A 21325-nucleotide genomic window follows, 5' to 3' on the forward strand; every position below is an offset into this window, starting at 1 on the left:
AGGGCAGAGAACAGGGTGGGGAAGTATCCTATAGCTAAGGAAGAGTAGCATAGAAACTCTAGCATCAAGGATGTGTCTGGGAGAGGTATAAATGGGAACCAGTGTGAGTCAGTCACATCACAAGAGCAAGGGCTGCCTACGTGCTCCATTTGGAGTCACAGAAAGAGATCCTGAGGCATACCCCTGTAGCACAGTGGATAGATCTCACATCAAGAATTTAGAGTAGGATGTGAACAAAAATTAAGCAACAGGAGAAGTCATGGGATCTGCCCTGGTGGAGGGAGTACCAACATTGATGAGTTCCCAGTGCCCCCAAAGAGGCATGGCAGATAGAACCCTGAGAGTTGGAGTCAGGGGACCTGTATTCAAATCCTGATTTGACCAATTACTAGCTTTGTGTGGCAAAACTCATCCTCTCTGGACCTCAATTTCTTTATTTGTGAAATGAGGAGATTGGACTAAATGATTTCTGACATTCCTTCTAGCCCTAATCATATGCCCCTATTTGCCAAATGATAACTAATAACTTTGCTGAACGTTTTCAGATCAAACTCATGGGTTAAAAAAAATTATGGTAGGTAACTTTAATTTACCATAGAAGTGTTCTTCTTCTGGTCTCTTCCCAATAATGCAGTCTCGGAGCTGTCGTAACTTTTCCTTAAGGAGAAACATCCCCAAATAAATGTTAATAATTTTAGTTTTGTCATGGACTAAAATGGAATGCAGAAACAGATTTTTTTTTTTTTACCAAGTTAACTTCTGTGCTGTAGTAGACTTGGAAGGTACTCAGGAACAGAAGTAGGAACTCCCAAAACAAGGCCTGCTCTGCCCCTCTCCCTCCCCTCCCTTCCCTGGACCCCAACCAACTAGGATGCAAGTCAACATGCAATGTGGACTTAGATCTCTGATTATTTTATATTTTATATCCCCCAAGGCTCCATCCTGCTCCCTCCTCTCTTCCTTTTGTTGTTCAGTTGTTCGGTAGTGTACAACTCTTTGTGACGACAGCACACCAGGTCCTTTCATCCTCCACCATCTCTCAAAGTCTATCCAAGTTCATGTTTCATTGTTTCTATGATGCCATTCTATACTATTTTACTTGGTGATCTCATCAGCTCCCACAGATTCAATTTATCATTTCTATGAAGATGATTCACAAATCTCTTTATCGAGCCCTAATCTCTCTCCTGATCTCTATTCTCCATCTCCAAATGCTTATTAAATATCTTGAACTGACATTTTAAACTCAACATGTCCCAAACTGAACTCATTATCTTTTCCTTCAATCTCTTCTCTCTTCCCAACTTCCTTATTACTGCCCAAGACACCACCCCTGCCCAAGTCATTACGGACACAATCTAGCTATCATCTTCAACTCCTCACTTTCTCCCACCCCTCATAGCCAATCAATCACCAACACTTATAGATTCTACTTTCACAGTATCTCCCATATAGGCCCTCTTCTCCCTATGAACACTGCTCCCACACTGGTGCAGAGTCTTATCACCTTGTACCTAGAGTATTGGAAAAATCTTCTGGCTGATCTCCTACCTCAAGTCTCTCCTTCTTTCCAGCTTCCTTTTGTGTTTTTTTTCTTCATTCATTAGATTGTAAGCTCCTTGGGGGCAGGGGCTGTCTTATTTTTTTCTTATTTTGTCCCTAGCATTTAGTACAGTGCCTGGCAAATATTTAGGCACCTAAGAAAAGGTTTTTGCATCATATCAAACACTGTAATCCAGTGACACCGGTCTCTTTGCTATTCCTTGAATAAGATGTTTCATTTCCCAACTCCATGTGGCTTTCCTTTACATCTGGAATCTTCTCCCTCCTCAGCTTGGTCTTCTGGCTTCCCTGGCTTCCTTCAGCTAAAATCACACGGCCTGCATACAGAAACCTTTTCTCGACCCTCTTAATGCTAATGTACCTTCCCTCTCACATTACCTCAAATTTACCCTGCATATATAGTTTCTGAGGTTGAAACATAGGACAATGTTACAGACTTTGGCAGCAAGATCTTTCCTTTCTGGGTCTTCAATAGATGTGTCTAGAGCACCTGGGGAACAATCCCTAGACTACCTCTCCACGGTGATTGCTTCCCAAGATGATGGCTGAAAGCATTGCTATTCTCAAGCATCTTGGGTTCAGGGCCCTGGGCTGTCTCCAGTGGCATCTGAGGGGAGATGGTAGTCAAAATGATGGTGGTTTGACTTGCCTGGCACACTCTGCCTTCTGCTCCCTCCACTGTACTTTGCATCTGCTGCTTTGCCTGGTTTCAACTCCACTGGTGTGTCCCCCATTCTTCCCCTTTCCCCACCATGCTTCCTTTTGTGTGTATCTTCCCTCATTAGACTGTAAGCTCGTTGAGAGAAGAGACTGCTTTCTTTTTAATACTTCTATCCCCAGCACTTAGCACAGTGCCTGACATATAGTAGGTGCTTGATAAATGTTTTCTGGATTGGATTGAATTATCTCTCCATCGTGATACCTTGCTTCAACGAGGCTGGCTTTTCTCCTTTATGGGTCTCAGTTGGTAGGGATGGCTGACCCTTTCTCCATAAGGAGGCATTTCCCTAGATAATGGCTGTGAAGTCTGGGCCTGAAGTAGGACCAGTGGTTTGGGGTCCTTTTCTTATCGCTAATTGATGATAGTTGGTCAGAAATTATTGCTGGGGGTCATGAGGAAGGCAGCCCCTTCTTTCCAAAGATTTCTTCCTCTCATTGATGCTGTGGAAGGCTAGGTTGGAAGAAGATCTAGGGGTTCGGGGGGACACTACCATTCCCAAGGTTCTAGGGTTCAGGGTTCTGGGTGATAGTGGAGGTGATGATTCGACTGGGCGAAGGCACTGTCTCCTGCTTCTTCCTCAGAGTACCTTGCTGCTTTAGCTAGGCCGACATGCTTATCTTACGTGTGAATGTTTGTTGGCAGTTGGTGGGGATGACTGCCCCCTTCTCCACAGGACTTGTTTTCCTGCATGATGGCTGTGAGGTCTGGGCTAGAAGCAGAACTCTTGGTTTGGGGGATGGGGAGAAGGCAGTGTTGACACTTCCTGTGCCTCTCATGAAGCACTTCTTAGCCTTTAGAATTTATTTGGCAAAATGCCATTCCCCATACTTTATTGTTCTGTTAAGAAAGTCTTGGACTTACCAAAATGCTTATTCATCTTCAAAATCTGGAGAAAGCCAGATCTAACCACCTTTACCCACAGCTAGGACTGGCCTTAGGCAAATACAGAGTAGACATTTGCTTATGTGAGGTGATTTAAGGACTGGTCCCTACTCTGAATCATTTCTCAGATGCCATACTGTCTAAAATACAATTAGAGATTTGTTCCTTTGGTTAACTAATTACCTCTAAAGATATTTTCTTTTAAGTGAAATTTTCTTTGGGATGGGCAACATAGTACATTCGTATCAGTCATTTATTTGGTGTGGGTTATTGAATGAATTGTTTCCCCTTAAAAGCACTGAGAGAATGGAATGTTTTTGTGGGAAGAAGGAGGGAGGCATAATTCTGGAATTAGAGGAATGTTCCATGGATATGAATCCTAGACATTAGCTAACAGAAGCACATAGAAGTACACCTTGGTAGTGGGGACTGCCAGGACATGAAGAGGGGGAAAAAAGAAAGAAAAAGAAAAAAGAAAAAAAAGAAAAAGGAAATAGGGAGTTGCTGGGGAAAAGAAAAACAAAAAAAAAATTCCATCAGTGTGATAATTCTCATTCCAGCTCTTTCCAAGTCTTGCAGACATAAACTCACTTATCTCCGATTTTCTCACTGCCCACACAGTCTTTAGGTTTGCACTTCCTAAATGTGCTATGGCATAAACTTGTAGAGCACTATTGGATATTTTAAATGTTCAACCTAGTTATTTAATAAATGAAACCTTTAGGTATTCTTTTGGCCTGGAAGTGCTGTGAAAAAATACTGAGACCTTGAACTTGCCATGCCATGAAATGAGAAAGTTTGGGAAACTCTGCCTTAGGTTAATGGAGCACAAAGAACAAATACTCTTATAAACCCACCAGAAACACAGTTATCCTTGCAGTAGAACACAGAGTTAAGAAGGGGGATGGTAGGGGCAGCTAGGTGGCATAGTGAATAAAGCTCTGGCCTTGGAGTCAAGAGGACCTGAGTTCAAATCCAGACTCAGACATTTAATGCTTATTAGCTCACCAAAAAGCAAAAAAAAAAAAAATTCTTTTTTAGAATGGGTATGGTAGAGTCAACTAGATTTGTTTTGGGGATTATTGTCTGTTTAGTCTTCAGGCCATTTCTTTAAGATTTTTTTTTTTTTTTTGTGAGGCAATGGGGCTAAGTGACTGGCCCAAAGTAGCACAGCTAGGAAGTGTCAAGTGTCTGAGGTGAAATTTGAACTCAGGTCCTCCTGACTCCAGGGCCAGTGCTTTATCCACTGTGCCACCTAGCTGCACACCCCCTTTTTTGTGTTTTTTTTTCTTTGAGTTTTTTTCTTTTCTTTTCTTTTCTTTTTTTCAGGTCATTTCTTTAATCGCCTGATGTACTTATTCTTTCTTCTAAGTGTTGGGCCTATACAGATGTACCTGACTGCCTTCCACTTAATCTTGGAAATGATTTTCTTGAAACATTTAGATATGTTAAAAAGCAATCTTAGGAGCTGAATAAATATTTGTGTAGAAACTAACAGTCTCAGAGTTAAATGCACCAGGGATTTGTCAATCTGGAATGTTCTCATTTAAAAGCTTATGCTTAGAAGTATTAAGGCATTTGGTTTGTGAATAGATAGAAATTCCAAGGCCTGCACTATCATAGTTTTGGGCTGTGTTAAGTGTTTAAGAGTTGAGGGATGAGATGCTCAGTGACTAGAGGTAATCTCTGGGGACAGACTTGGGGCCTGGTTACCTGCTGAATAACTTCCAGTCCACTTTTTTCAGTTTGCCACTGTTTGAATTTCTTCAAGGCTTCATCCATAGAAATTTCTCCAGTTTTTACTTTTTCCTGCAAAAGAATGAGTTCTTCTTGTCCAGAAGGTATGCAGCATTTCAGGGCAGAACACCGTTGATAGTCCATTCCGATTCTATCTAGATTGGTGCAAGGGAGAGAATTTTGAAACATCAGTCAACATTTGGACATTTTTTGATTTCTCTCTCCCCTTAAATATTCATTAGCAGTTGCAAAGTAGGTCATTAGTCGTAGTTCAAAGTAGGTCAAATCAGGTGATTTATAGCAGTTGAGACCCTGAAACATTCATGGGGCGTTAAAAAGATGGAACTCACTATACAGGGAGATGATCACTCCTTCTTCCTATTGTGTTGTTGGCTGATTAAGCCGGCCACCAGCATCTGACTAGCTATCTCAGACAGGCAGGGGTAGAAAATGCAGAACCGTTAGAGGATGCTGGATATAGCTTCCCTTTTCCATTCCTTCTGTTGATTTAACACATGACAAAAAAAAAAAGACAGGGAAGCAGGATCTTCTGGGGAAGCAAAATGTTTCCAACTAGAGGCAGTTAGATGGTGCTAGGTATAGAGCACTGGGTCTAGAGTTAGGAAGACCTGAGTTCAAATCTGACCACAGACACTTAGCAGCTGTGTGACTCTGGGAAAGCCACTTTACTTCTGTCTGCCTCAGTTTCAGTTTCCTCAGTTGTAAAATGGGATTCATAATAGTATCTAACTCATGGGGTTATTGTGAGAACTAAATAAAATTATATGTATAAAGCACTTTGTATGGTGCCTGGCACATAGTAGGTTCTTAATAAAAACTTGTTTCCTTCTTTTTCACTTCTTTAAAAAATTTACACATTTTAATTAAATTAATTTTAATTAATTAAATTAAATTAAATTTAAATTTTTAAATTTCCCCAATTACATATTTAAACAATTTTCAACATATATATTTTTAGGTTTTGAATTCCAAAGAAACATTTTCCCCTCCCCCCAGATTGTAAGCAATCCAATATAGGTTATACATCTGCAATCATGTAAAACATTTACAAATTAGTCATTTTGTAGGACAACACTCAAACAAAAAAGAAAGAAAGAAAGAAAGGGTAACAAAAGAAAGAGAAAATAGTCTGTATTCAGACTGTATTCAGTCTGTATTCAGACAATATCAGTTCTTTCTCTGGAGGTGCATATCAGGTTTCATCATGAGTCTTTTGGGATTGTCTCAGATCATTGTATTACTGGGAATAACTAAGTCATTCACAGTTTTTCACTATTCAATATTGCTGTTTCTATGCACAATGTTCTCTTAGTTCTCTGTTCACTTCACTTTGCATCAGTTCAGTTAAGTCTTTCCAGATTTTTCCCAAAGCGTCCTACTTGTCATTTCTTACAGCACAATAATACTTTCTTACAATCGTATCCCACAACTTATTCAACCATTCCCTAATTCATGGGCATGCCTTCAATTTCCAATTCTTAGCCACCACAAAAAGAGCTGCTATAAATATTTCTGTACATATAGGTGCTTTCCTCCTTTTTTGGGGGGTGGGATGATATCTTTGGATATGCCTCTAGCAATGGCATTGCTGGATCAAAGGGTACTGCACAGTTTTCTACCCCCCTTTGTCACTTCTACAGAAATATCCAACCACTAGTAAATGATGGTGAATCTGAGTGACCCCAGAAGCCATCTTGTATAATTTCCCTCCGAGTAAGAATCTTTCAACAGCATCCTCTGCAACTGGACATAGAGTGTTTGCTTGGACATCTCCAGTAAAGAGTAATCTAAAATCTATATATAGGTCTAAGCCTTCCTCTTTGCCTCATCCCACATCCACATCTACTGCTTTTTATTTTACCTTCTGGGGATAAACTGGAAAAAGTTTAATCCTTCCTTTATGTGACAATCCTTCAGATACTTGAACATAGCAATCATGGCCCAAACTAAGAGCTCTTTTTTTTAGTATAAATATCCCAGGGTTAATTTTTAAACCAGTCTTCATATGGCATAACCTCAAGACCTTTACTATCCTGGTTGCTCTATTCTGACGCTTATCCATATTGTTCTTAATATGTGAAGCCCAGAACCTAAATAAATGCTGTCGGACCAGGGCAAAGTATAGGAAGGCTGTCACCTGCCTAGGCCTGCTCAATATTCATCCCTTAGTGTAACATAATATTGCATTTGTTTTTTTGTTTCCATGTTATGCTGTTAGCACTTAGAGTGGTAGTCCACCCAAATCTACAGGTCTTGATTCAGATAAACTTCTGGTTAGCCATGAATTCCCTATCTTGCATTTTTTGACATTGATTTTTTAAATCTAAGAGTACTGCATCTCTCCTTGTTCCATTTTATCATAATATAGTTGGCCCTATGCTGTAGGTTGTCAAGATTTTTGAGAATCTTGATTCCATCATCTACTGAATTAGCTATTCCTCCTAGCTATCTACAGATTGATAAACATGCCATCTATGTTTTTGATAAGAATGTTGAATAAAAGGAATAAGAAAAGAGCCATGGGACCTTCCTTCCAAGTTGACGTTAAAACGATTACTCTTTGGATATAATGATATAACCAGTTTCAAATATGCCTAACACCTAATAATCTGGCCAATGTCTTTTCCACAGCATCAGTAGGGGAGACAGTTACTGAAACAGAGAGAAGACATTGAGGTTTACAGTTTCAGAGTTGGGAATTACTCAGAACACATGGGTTTTCTTCACTCATGCCTTGTCAGGCAGTTTCCTTAACAAATACTGAGTGCATTGGCAAGAAAGTATGACCCAAATTTATGTAAGGATTGTGATGTATTTATAATTTAAGCATTTACTTTAATACATGTGATATTATTATTTCTTTTGCTTTATAGTAATAAGTGGCTATGTTTAAGATACAAAAGTATTACTCTCATGAGTGGCTGGTTGTATAAATAGAACACAGTGATATTTAGCTCAGAGCTGAAGTGATGAGTAGAAGTATATTCCTTCACAACAGGTTTTTCCTTAGGACCCTGAGAGAATTTGAGTGTAATTTCATGAAGGTGGTCTTTTTCTGGGCAACTTGACCTGCTGTGTCCATATACCCTCTAGGAGAGGTGTGAGGTACTATCTGCCAGTTTTTTTCAGGACCCTAGAATATAGTTCATCTAGGCTGCTGACTTGAAATTATCAAGGACAGTTTGGTTCTCTCTCCCTTGATATCTTATGTACAAAGCTCTTATTATTTACTGATTGTTTCGTCCTTTACAAAGATAATTCTCTGTGGAAGAGGAAACAAGTGTAATAAAAGCTGGATAACTTTTCCTTCCATTGATTTGGGCTATCCACCCCAAACAATATTCTCATCCTCTAATTCTCTTCTTTCCTCCAATGTTGCTTTAAAAACCTTTTTTTTTGTTTTTTATTTTAATTTTTTTAATTTTAATTTTATCAGCCTTAATCTTTTCTGAGCTTATAATCCTGACATTATTCTTACACATTGTTGTATGCTTTTGCATTCATCCTTTGTTACCTATTCAGTTATGTCCCACTTTTCGCAACCTTATTTGGGGTTTTCTTGGCAAAGATACTGGAGTAATCATTTCCTTCTCCTGCTCATTTTACAGGTGAGGAAACTAGGGTAAACAGGGTTAAGCAACTTGCCTAGGGTCACACAGCTAGTAAGTGTCTGAGGCTGGATCTGAACACAGGAAGATGAGTCTTCCTTCTAGCACTCTATCCACTGTGCCACCCAGCAGATACCTCTACTTGCTTCCATTGTCTGCGTGTTTTAACAATTAAATTGTTTCTTGAGTTTCCTATGCTTCCACATCATTATATTTAAGCAACTTCTAATTTTTTTTTCTTTTTGTGTTTTGAGAATATCATTCCTTAGAGCTTCCCATCTCTCCTAAGTTGATTTTCCTTGTATAATTTAGTCCATGGGATCTTACTGATCACTCCTCTCTTTTGCTCTCCTAAAACCTAGGGTGCATTTCAGACCATGCCTGGCTTCCCTCATCTTTTCTCTTATAAATTCCAATACGATGAAGCAGTCGTCTCTCATAATCCCTTCCCATCATTTCCCATGCAAAATGAATTGTTCCTCTACCTTTTGAGTGATGGAATTATTATTAAGGTAAATGAGGAAATGTTTGGCTGCTCTGCTTTTGATAGAGAAAAAAAAAAGCTTCAACAGATATCTGTGTAATCAGAGTCCTCAATAATTACTCTGCTATGTCACCAAGATAGGTTTTGTGATCTGTTTCTTTAACTTTTCATCTATTTTCTTTTTCTTTCTAGGTTGTTGATAGCAAATGCCAATGACCATATTGCTTCTGTTTGTGCCTCTGTTGATCTTTACCCAGATGTTCTCCACACTATTTCAACCCTTCTACTTCCTACATTATTTCACAAAACTATGCCTTTTTACATAAAATGCTACCCAACCTCTTTAACTTATCCAGTTTCTTTTGAATTAAGCACCCTTCTAGAACAATGTTCTGGTTACTATTCTTATTCTACCAAGTACTGTTGATATCTGTGAAGTTAAATATGCCTTCTTGCATTTGGATATCTAGGTTACCTTGCTTGTAATCTCTGCTTTGTACACTTGTGATATTAGTATCAGAGGCTGTGGGGTATATTGTTCTTAGACAATGCTTCCCTGTTAATTTCTCAACTACTATTCTTTATTCTACATTCAAGCTACTGTTTATACAGGGGTTCTTAACCATTTTTTTGTGTATAGAATGAGCCATTTAAATAACATTTTCGAATGATTGAAGGAAATGCTAAATTTCAGTTAGGTTGCTGAAAATAAAGATGTATTTTTTTTCTTTCCAATCGTATAGACCCCATGAAATCTGTCAATGGGCCTCAGGTTAAGAACTCCTGATTGTAGTCTCTAGTGTGATGGATATACATAGACAATTTCCCTCTCCTTTACTCTTTTCAATCTGAAGCTCCTTTGATTAGAATCCTCAACCTGCTAGTAAGTGTCTCACCCGCCCTATAGATTCAGGGTGGGGGAAGCATTCAACTATCCTCAAATGGTTGATGCTTCTAAATACCTTGCTGTGGTCTTGGCCTTCATCAGTATATGGTTATATCATTTTCACTTTGGACTGGGAAAAGCACACTTAGGACCAGTATGTATTCTATCATCAATGTTATTAAGGGATCAGAAGAGCACAAGAGCATCTACCAGGACATCATTTGGGGAGATTCTTTTGCAGAGCTCCCAATTTTATTTGTAAAAGTCATTATAAAGTATGTTTCACAATTTATTATTAAAACATTTAATAATTTAATGCACCGATATCTTATGTCCTGGAAAGCATCTGTATAAAATTGATAAATTCTTGACTTGCTTGATTATTTCATCTTTTAGAAAGTAGAAAAAATGTTGAAGGAAACTATTAATCTGGATCTGAATATACCAATCATGTAGAGCTGTCCAGAGAAATGAAGATGAAGGAAACTATGTAACAAAATGACCATTCTATTTGAATATTTGAAACAGATAAGAGCAAAATATTGTGTACAATAAGACATGTGCCCAAGACTTAGGAATAGCAGACTTAAAAGAGATCAGAGGAAAGACAAAAATGATTCTATGAGTTCTGAGGAATGGAATGTCATCAAGGATTTCAGTGTGATAAGACAAGTAAGGTGTCACCAAAGATTTAAGTGATTTGGTAAGATGCTCAGAAATCAGCTCAGATTTTAAGTTCTCTCTCTCTCTCTCTCTCTCTCTCTCTCTCTCTCTCTCTCTCTCTCTCTCTCTCTCTCTCTCTCTTTTTGGTTAGGTAATGGGGTTAAGTGACTTGCCCAAGGTCACACAGCTAGTAAGTGTTACGTGTCTGAGGCCAGATTTGAACTCAGATCCTCCTGACTTCAGGGCTGGTACTCTATCCACTGCACCACCTAGCTGCCCCCAAGCTCACATTTTAAAAGGACAGATACTGAGTGAAACTGAGTGGAGCAGTGTTAAAATTTGCATAATCTTAACAGGAAGAGGAGGAATCCTAAGGCCCACACACAACTACTATCTCACTAATCTTCAGTCTGTCCCCATTTTATGTAGGATCTATAAGACACAGCAACCAATGGGAGAGGGGAAGAGAGAGAGTGTTGAGGGCCAAGAATGGCTCCAAGGTTGAAAATTTGTTTAAAAAGTGGTGCTGTTGACAGAGAAGTTTCTTCTCCTGGGTAAATGTCCACATGGTGAAGTGAAGAGTCAGAAGGTCTAGGACTGAATCCTGGCTCTGGCAGTTACAACCTGTGTAACTCTAGGCAAGTTATTTAAATGGTGAAAGGCTTTCCAACCTAAGTTGAGGATTTTATAGTTGATCCTGAAGGAAAAAGAGCCACTGGAGTCTCCTGAGTATGTGTGTATGTGTTTGGTGGGGTGGGGGTTGGTGAAGGGGAGGCATGGTGAGATTTGTGACTTAGGAAGATCCCTTTGGCACCTGTATGGAGGATGCACTAGAATGGGAGGCACCTTTCCTGTGGCCTAAAAATACACCCATATCTTCTCCATGTTCAAAAACTCTTACTTGATTTCACCGTTCTTGCTAGCTATCACCTTTCGCTTTTTCTTTTCTTTTCTTTTTTTCCAGTAGGAGGAGGGATGAGACAGAAAGAGCAAAAAAAGTTTGTTAATTGAAAAAATTACAATAAAAACGTTGAAATGTTTAATGACTACCTTTTGCCCCTACCATAAAATACAAACTCCTCAGAATGGCTTTTAAGAATAATAGCTACCATTTATATAGTGCTTTTAGATTTGAAAAACACTTTTCAAATATTATCTCACTTTATCCTCACAACAACTGTGGGAGGTAGGTGTTATTATTCCAATTGTCCAGATAAGGAAACTGATACAGATAATGTTTGTCCATGGTCACACAGCTAGGAAGTATCTGAGCCTGTGTGTGAACTCAGGTCTTACCTACTCCAGGTCCAGAACTAGAACCACTGAGTCATTTAGCTTCCCCCATAGTATATTTAACACCCTTCACAATCTGGCTCTCATGGTACCTTTCCCATTTTATTTGATATTATACCTTTTCCCATAGTCTCCATTCTAGAATTAATAAGTTGAGAAATGATGATTAAAAATGCCCTTCCTTTCTTTCAGTCCTTTCCCCACATTGTCTTGTATTCATTTCATACATATTCTATTATTCACTCTTTATTCATATACATACATACATACATACAAATATATATACATATATATATATATATATATGTATGTATGTATGTATGTTCACATTTTACCCCAATAGAATGTAAACTTCTTGAAGTAAGCTCTTTTTCCCCCCTGAGTTTTTTTGTATCTCTATCACTTGGCACACAGTAGGGGCTTAATAAACACTTGTTTACTGATGACTGATGTGTGTATTATCAGACGTAACTACTGTTACCTATGTTAACTATTTTTCTGTGTTATAAGAGAGCGTTCTATGAGGAAAAATAAGTGCATATTGGGAGTGACAATGGTGTAGAAACAAAAAGTGTTAATGAACATTTTTTAAAATAAAAGAAATGCCCTGTCACTGGAGGACTTTTTGTAATAATGATGATGATAACAATAGTTGTTCAGTTGTATCCACCTCTTGATGACCCTGTTGGCATATTCTTGGCAAAGATACTGGAGTAGGTTGCCATTCCTTTTCCAAAAGAGGAAACTGAGGCAAACAGGGTTGAGTGACTTGTCCAGAGTGATACAGCTAGTAAGTGGCTGAGGTCAGATTTGAACTCAGGTCTTCCTGATTCCAGGCCCAGCATTATATCCACTGAGCCACCTAGCTGCCCTATAATAATAGTAGGTAGCATTTACGTAACACTTTTAAGCTTTCAAAGCACTGGGCACGTGTCAACAACCAGAGACACAGGTGCTATTATTATTTCCATAGCACGGATAAGGAACCTGACAGTCTAAAGGACTTGACCAGGGCTACAGAACTAGTAATTGTATGAGGACAAATTTGAACCCATGTCATCCTGTGTCTAAGGGCTACATGACCACTTCCCAGTTGGGTAAGTATTAAGGACCCCTAATGTCTCTTTCAACTCCAAGCAATATAATTCTGTGACATTACTACTCACTTTGAAGGGTGATCATACTGGCATTTGGGAGATGGCAGATTTTAACAAGTATTTCAACATTACTAGTAATTTGACTCCCTCTTTGGTCATTCAAAGTTGTTTATTCATTACACATTTCACAGTGAAATTTTCCCTCACCAGAATTGTTCTTCTCTTTCACAGTACAGGAACACATATTTTGTCACTGTTAGCAGAGCTGGTGAATGCATGAGTTGGCCATGGTATGTGAGGGCATGCTTTTGTGTTAGAATGAGACCACTAGGGTTGGACATGAGGCCAAAAGAGTGACTGGTCCAGCTACTGGAGATAAGGCACCTAATTTGATGTGGGAGTGTTTGGGCTTTGGACAAGCTTTGCCAGGATATTAAATAGAAGGAGACCTAGAAATGAAGTGGGTATGATTTTTAGGAAAACCAGCACTGAGGGAGTTTACTTTCTGAAGCGACACATTACTTCCCATGCATACACAAGAGTCCAATTGTCAATTATCTCAATTCTTTCAGGAATGTTCTTGCCTTGTCTTTTCTTTTTGGAAGTTCTGTGCCTCATGAACTAACAAGATGTCAACACATTCTATATTCTAAATCCATTTCTTCAGGGATGGTGGAGCATGCAATCCCCAGGGAACTGGAGGAACACAACTAAGCCGTAGGGCTTACTGGTTCAGCAGCAGAAGACATAGTTAGCAATTGAGAATCTGCTCCACACAGCACTTGCTCTTGACAAAGCCTCAAGCTCAAATTCAAAGAAAAAAAATCATAAGCTGAATTGCACTAGAATTCTAGGTAGTCTCCCTGCCAGGGCATACAAGGGTTAGCATACAAGGATCCATCTTTCCTAGACTGCATCTGTTACCCTAGAGCCTCATGCTTGGTACTCCTCTGGCTGATAGGGAGTTCTCTTCTACCAAGTCACCCATGAAGCTGAAATCTCCTTTCCTTATGGAAATTGTCATAAAATGAGCCTTCACAGAGAAACCCCTCTGGAAACCAGACACACCACTAGTAATCCACACATGACACCCAAACTTCAGTCTTGCATTACATTTCAGTCACCTCAAAGCTCCTGGCTCCAGCGACTAAAACATAATCAAACTGGCTTAAGTATGATTGATGGTTGTTTTCTCTGACTGGGCTCTGATGGGGGTTCTAATGGACAGGGAGATGCCCAAAAGATAGGGAGGAGTGTAGAGGTGGGGAAACTAAGGACTTCAGAACTAGTAATGACATAATTGAGAGGAGGCTGTACTCATCATCATTCTGAGATAGCCACTGTCATCTAGTGACAACCTCTATAGCGTGACACTCACATTTGGCTCCTACTGTTTACCTCATCTTTTTAAAAAAGAAACCAGTCAATCAGCAAGCATTTATTAAGTGCTTACTTAGGTCCAGGTCTTGCCTTTAAGAAATGTATTCTCTATGAAGGGAACAACATGTGCTCATATGGCTAAACACAAAATGAGTCCTAGAAAGCTGGTCTCAAAATCAGGAAAACCTTGGTTCAAGCCTCACCTCTGACACACGTTGGCTCCATGACTCTGGGCAAGACACTTAACCTCTCTTTGCCTTAGTTTCCTCATCCATAAAACAGGGATAATAATAGTACCTACCTTCCAGGGTTGTGAGGATTAAATGAGGTAATAATTGTAAAGCACATGGCACAGTGCCTGGCACATAGTAAGTGTTATAGAAATGTTAGCTATCATCATCATCATCATCGTCATCAACATCATCATCATCATCATCATCATCATCATTGTCATCATCATCATCATCATCATTCATCATTATTATCACTACTACTTAACTTTTCAGTGCCCCTAACAGCTGTATACGGCTAAAAGGGAAGAGAAGGTGCTATCTTCATTGGTAGAAGGTGTTTCCTCCCTAGGAGTCTCTTATTTTGATGACATATCAGGTCTTAACCAAAATAAATACACAGGAATTTTAGGGGGACCTTAGCAACTGAAGGGATCAGGAAAGGTCCAGATGTTGGTGGCAGGTAGCACTTGAGCTGTATTTAGAAAGAAGCAAGAAATTCTAAGAAATAGGAGTGAGGGAGGAGGAGTGTATTCCACTCAAGGTGGATAGCAGAAATATGGAGACAAGGGGAGACTCCTGTAAGAGGGACAACATGTAGGCCTATATAATAAACTGGGAAGGTTTGCAAAGCATGTGAAGATCTTTATATTTGGTTGTTGAGGCAATGAGGAGACACCAAAGATTTTCGAGGAAGGGACTGACATTTCCCAGACTTGTACTTTTCCATTAGAAAGTTCAAAAAATTTGATTAATTGCCAATTAGGCAGACTAGCATTAGTGAGTGCAAATGTGAATATATTACATCTTTCTACCTTAAGAAAGGAAAAGATAGCAAAAAGCAACATATAGAAAAGAAATCAAACCACCTAAAATAACTTGTGACCCATTAATTACTCAGTAGGCTATTTTAGGCTGCTGTTATGCATTCAGAATATTATTCTAAGCACAATATTCTTCATTTTTCATAGGTTTGAGTCCCATCTTTGATACTCATTAGTGGTGTGACCATAGGCAACCTATTTAGACTTTCTGAGCCTCATTTTTCTGAGCTCTAAAATAATACCATTAGGACCTATCTCACAATGTGGGAATATAAACCTCAAATGTGATAAGGCATGTACAATTATAAAGAGATATCTGTATACATGTCATTTATTATTATTCAATTATGGTTTCCCAATGCATTACTGCAGAAGTTATTATGTTATAGCTATTAACATAGTTTAATTCAAAATCATCTATGAAGTACCCTTCCATTCACTGCATGACACACTTTTGGGGCAAACTTCAGGACACCTCTCACTGAAGAGCTGGGCACTCTGTTGACCCCTTTCTCCTCTTCTCATCATTCCTCCATTCCTCCTGTCATTCTCCATTCATTCTCCATTCTTCCTGTCATTCAAGGCCCAGCTCATGTGACAGCTCCTTCATGAAGCTACCCCTATCAGAATGTACTTATAACCATCTTTAGAACCTTCCTTCACTTGAAAATCTTGTCTGCCTCAAATTTTTCATAGCCCCTTCTTCTTCTCCTTTGTACTTTTTTCATTTCCCTTTATATCATAGTTAAGTGGAATATGGATAGAGTTCTGGGCCTAGAATTAAGAGGTTTTGAGTTCAAATCTGGCCTTAGACCCTTACTAGACATGTGACCCTGGGCAAGTCACTTAATCTCTGCCCCAGTTTCAACTGTAAAATGGGGATACTGGAGTGGTCTGTCGTTTCCTTCTCTAGCTCATTTTACAGATGAGGAAACTGAAGAAAACAGGGTCAAGTGACTTGCCCAGGGTCACACATATAGTAAGTGTCTGAGGTCAGATTTGAACAAGACTTCTTAATCCTAGGCCCAGCACTTACTTCCCAGGGTTATTATAAGGAAAAAATGATATAATATTTATAAAGTACAGTGCCTGGCATGTAATAGGTAGAACAGAAATACTAGATATTATTATTGCTATTAGTATTAGTGTGTAGGATTTATCTTCACTATTAAGTGGAAAGCTCCTTGAGGGTAGAGAGTGAGTGAATCACCTTTGTATTTCCGGCGATGAATATACATTTCTTGAATTGAATTGCAACAGTTAGCCTGAGCAAGTCAGCATTATATATTCTAACTATCTAAAACTCTGTTGATTATATTTTTTATACCTTCTATTTTTGAGTAAATAAAAACAATGAATGGAAATCTATTTTCTCTCCCTCCTACTTCTATCCCTCTCAGTTTTTTGATCATGTAAGAAATGGAGATTCCCTTCAGGAACGCCTTTTCTTGGCAAAGTCCCACATCTATCTATCTCCCAGAGGAAGTGTCATACTCTATAATCTCATCTAGTGGACTGGAGAATGAATCAGATGGATCAGAGGCTGTCCTAATTAAATCCTGATTACATTTCATTTTCCTATACTATGCCTTTCCTACCGTCTTATCACTTTATTTCTGCAGTTGAAGAAATAGAAAGTTCCCCATTAAGAATTCCTACCAGCATCCCCACCAGCAGGATCCTTTATTAGTTAAGAGCCTTATAATCTTGGGCAAACAATTTTTCCTCTTTGGGTCTCACTGTCCTGATCAATAATGCGAAAGGGGTGGGGCTAAATGATCTCTAAAGTACTTTAAGGATCCCTAATTTCCTACTTGCTGCATCTGTGTAGATTACACCTTTTTTTCTTTTACCTTAATAGGTGGCCCTTATGAATTGTTTTAGCTGAAGAAAAAAATGTATCACCTCGTGGCCAACCTTCTAGTGATGAGATAGTCTGGACCTTGGACAATCAACAGATATAGGAGCCATTGTCGGACCCATCCTTGAAGCCCTTAGGGATAAGCAAAATCAGGTAAAGCTTGAGTTTTGCTGCCCTGTCCTTTACTGAATGCCATAATGATGGGTTGAACTTTTTCTGTCCCTGTTTTTATATATAGTAGAAAATAATTGAAACTATGATAACTGAATAATTATAATATGAATATTTAAGGATGCTTTCCTTTCAAGGAGTTCAAATCACTACATATACACTCCCTTATTGACTCTCAAAATAGTCCTGTGAGGTATTTTGGGGGTACCCCAGTGGGGAATAATAATCTTGTCTCTTCCATCCAGGCTCTGAAGCAATTTTAGGGATCCTAATTGCACAACAGCTGCATCTACCTGGAGGACTTTCATTTCTTTTCTTTGAAAATTGCAAGTCCAGAGGGAGAATGGAAGTGGATTCTAAGGAAATAATTATCTTACCTCCAACTATTCACGAAATCAGAAAAAATCAAGAACCCATCAATTACATGAGTTTATGATAATAAAATAACCCATGGGCAGAATATCTAGGTACCACATGATAGCCTGAGATGAGCTTTGTTATATATTGCATTGAAATCCTTTCTTTTTTATGAAAGATTACTCTAAGAACTAAGAACTTGCCCTGGATTAACAGTTGAATTGATGAATGTAGACACATTTAAAATCACTTGCATTCTTTTAAAACTTTGCAATATCACTGAAAATACAAACAGAATTCAAAACAGAGGCCAGAGATACTATGTGATCAGGAAGAAACCAGGTCTCAGTGAGAGCCAGAAGATGGAAGGCATGAGAAGTAAACGATTTAAGATGAAGACCTTTGTTAATTAATAGAGCAGGCATTCCAAGGGTGGAATGTTGGGTAGATCTGGAGTGGAATATTGGGGTAGGGTTGGTTAAGGCTGAGGGTGATGGGAGTAAGGGAGAAGATGGTTGTGGATAGAGACTTTTTCAAACAAAAGTGGCAAATCACTAATCAGGTATGTTATTGTGGGAATTCTTTTTTCAGGTATGGATTGGACTAGATAGCTGCTGGAGTCCCTTCCAACTTTCATATTAAAATTATATTTTGAGAAATGTATTTATGTAGTCAGGGGTTCATAAGTACTGGGTTGGAGATAGTATGAAGGGAGAGGCATCTGTTCATCATTGAAGAATGAATCCAGGCAGGGTATCGTTCTCTGGGGAGGGGGGGAGTCTAGTTGAGGGAGGCAGGTGATTAGGCTGTTGAGGCTCCCCTCAAGGTCCAGTCTGGTAGCAGACAGTCACCTTCATCTGTAAAAAGATTTAGGGTAGGTTCTGGCATCAGGATCTTCCAGGTCCTACAGAACTTCACCATGTTGTAGAAGAAGGAAGTTGACTCATTCTTGTCTTTCTTCATACCAATGGACCCAGTCATGGGTGTGTTTGGGTAGCTTCCCTCAAATACCTGGTTTCATTTGATTTTATTCTTTGTCTATCTATAGATAATAGGTTGGGCTGGAAGTGTCATGTGATTTAAAAACCTGAACCATTTCAAAAGCTAATTAAAATTTTTAGGGCTAAGTAGTGAATTACTCTTCACCCCTTGAACACCTTTTCTTAAAAAAACAAAACAAATTGAACAAAAAACCTGTCAGTGGACAATGAAAAATAGTTTCCCTATTTCTTCTTTCTATGTATCTTAAGAAGAGATGGAGAGCATCTCTTACCCCCTTCCCTTGTTCTCTTGAAACTGGGTTAATATGGAACTTCAGAGGAAAATACTGTCTTTGGGCTGGTGGTAAACGAAGCTTATGGCTTCAACCCTTGGCAGTGTGGATTGGATTTCGTAAGAAAAAGACAGAAAGGAGATCTAGTGCCTGCTTCAAATTTGGTGCCAGAGCAAAGAGGTCACATGGAGAATCACTTCATTAGCATGTAGACTGGATGAGGTCTGCCGCACCCAACCAAGGAAATATCCAGAGCTTCCTTCTAAATCAGAGAGTCTCAATTTTTTTTTTTGCTTATTTTTAAAATTAAGACTGCTCTTTGGTGGTCTGGTGAACCTGAAGGATCCCTTCTCAGAATAATGCTTTTAAATATATACAGTGCATACTACTACAAAGGAAACCAATTATACCAAAATACAGTTATGAAAATATGAAAAAAGGACTCTGTGTTAAGAATCTCTAGTCTAACTATTTATGAAAAATTGGTCCCAATTCCTGTCTCAGAGGACTTGGCTCTCAATTTGTCCTCCATATGGCTTAATGTAGCAGATGGAGAGCCAGCTTTAGTGTTGAAAAACAGAGATTCAAGTTTTTCATCTGACATATGGCTGTGTGACCCTGGGCAAGTCACTTAACCTTTCAATGTCCCATAAGACTATATGGCCATTGGGTTTTAGGTTTAAGTTTGGAAGGGATCTTGGGGCCATCAAACCTAATTACCTAATGTTAAATATGATATAACTGAGGTTCAGGGAGTTAAGTGACCTGTCCAAGGTTCAATAGATAGGAAATATCAGAGATGGGATGGGAACCTAAGTTCTGTGACTCCAGATGGGCAGGACAGTATATTCTGTCATACTGTGTTATGGAACAGGTTTTGGCCTACATAGGTAGAAGGAATTTCCTCAACGGGAGCTCCTTATATTAATGATATCATAAGTCTAGTATAAAAAAAAATAGCTACATAACTAAACCACATTCTTCCAGGCCCATTTCTGGCTTTCCTGGGTAAACATATTGCTTTTGTTTCACTTCCTGAGAAGGATATTTGAAATACAACTTAATCAGTGCCAAACTATATGAAACCAATGAAGCAGCTGCTTTTGTTCCCTAGGGAGGCAGCTTTCGTCAGCATCAGGAAGCCAAGGAAATATTCCCATGATGCTTTTCAAGAAACAGTTGGCAATACTGGAGAGTTTCAGTACCTGACTTTTTGACAGGAGCCTGGAGCTTGTCACCATCATGCTGGGGTCTGCTGGTCTTCTGCTGAAACACTGAAAAACATGTAGAATCCATTACTCACTCAGCCCAAACATCTCAGCCCTACTGTAGACATCTCAGTGCAGCTAGATGGCTGTACATCATTTTCTCTAATGACAATTCTTGACGTGTTCTTTTTTCCTGAGTAGGAGGACTATTAAGTTTTCAATTTTGTCATTTGTGCCACTGATTAATCATGTCAGATAGCTCTTTCTTTGTCTAGAGCAGCATCTTGCTAATGCCAGGCCTCACTGATTTGTGGAAATCATGATATTTTATTTTGTTAACAGGTAAAGAAAACCCCAGAACCTTAAAAATGCCAAATCCAGCACTTAGGTAATATTAAAAATTTGCATAGAAATGATTCATGCTTTTTTCCCCCTGTGCTCAGCAAGGCTGATGACTGTTTTTCCTTAAGTAAAGCAAATGATGCATTTCATAGATGGGACAATTGAAACAATCTTTAACTATTTTTAGGCCTGTAAATTTTATTTGTATTAAGAACTTAATCATCAATGCACATGAACATTTCAATATTTGAAGAACAAGAAAGTATTGTATAAGAAACTGTGAGCATCTTAAAGGAAGACTTCTTAGTGTATGTGGGGGGTGATAGGTCGGTAGCGATAAAAGCAAAAAAAAAGCACAAATAAAACAAAAAATACACAAAAGAAAAAAGGGTGGAAAAGGATACACAAATATAATCTTATTTGATGTCTAGTACCTGCTACTAAGTTGGTGTTCTGATTAATTTTGGTGTGGGGGAGGGTATTTGATTTCACAGAATCTCAGAATGCGAGAGTTGGAAGACAGCCATCAGCCATTCAGTCCAACCCATAACTGAAAAAAGAAATTCCCACTCCCATTCCTATTTTGCCTTTTTGGGAACAAACAGAACAAATCAACTCATATCTTTCACATGATAATCTTTCAAATATTGAGGCCGGCTGTCACGTCAACCTTTGCTGCTCCCAACTTCCTTATTCCATGGGAATATGGAAATGCCCTTCAATG

General features: G+C 38.9%; 1 protein-coding gene across 2 annotated transcripts in view; it reads right to left on the reverse strand.

Moving 5' to 3' along the window:
• BANK1 (B cell scaffold protein with ankyrin repeats 1) overlaps positions 1 to 21325 on the reverse strand; it is a 393852-nt gene that overhangs the window by 5973 nt on the left and 366554 nt on the right. For both annotated transcript variants that reach the window (XM_020988297.2, XM_078148555.1), the window contains exons 11-13: positions 20257 to 20325; positions 4880 to 5058; positions 594 to 657 (exon numbers count right to left, since the gene is read on the reverse strand). In XM_020988297.2, the coding sequence (XP_020843956.1) occupies positions 594 to 657; positions 4880 to 5058; positions 20257 to 20325 (312 nt within the window). The remainder of the gene's footprint in view (positions 1 to 593; positions 658 to 4879; positions 5059 to 20256; positions 20326 to 21325) is intronic.

The sequence above is a fragment of the Phascolarctos cinereus genome, unplaced genomic scaffold (genome assembly GCF_003287225.1).
Source record: "Phascolarctos cinereus isolate Bilbo 61053 unplaced genomic scaffold, phaCin_HiC Scaffold_9;HRSCAF=440, whole genome shotgun sequence".
Classification (NCBI taxonomy): Eukaryota; Metazoa; Chordata; class Mammalia; order Diprotodontia; family Phascolarctidae; genus Phascolarctos; species Phascolarctos cinereus.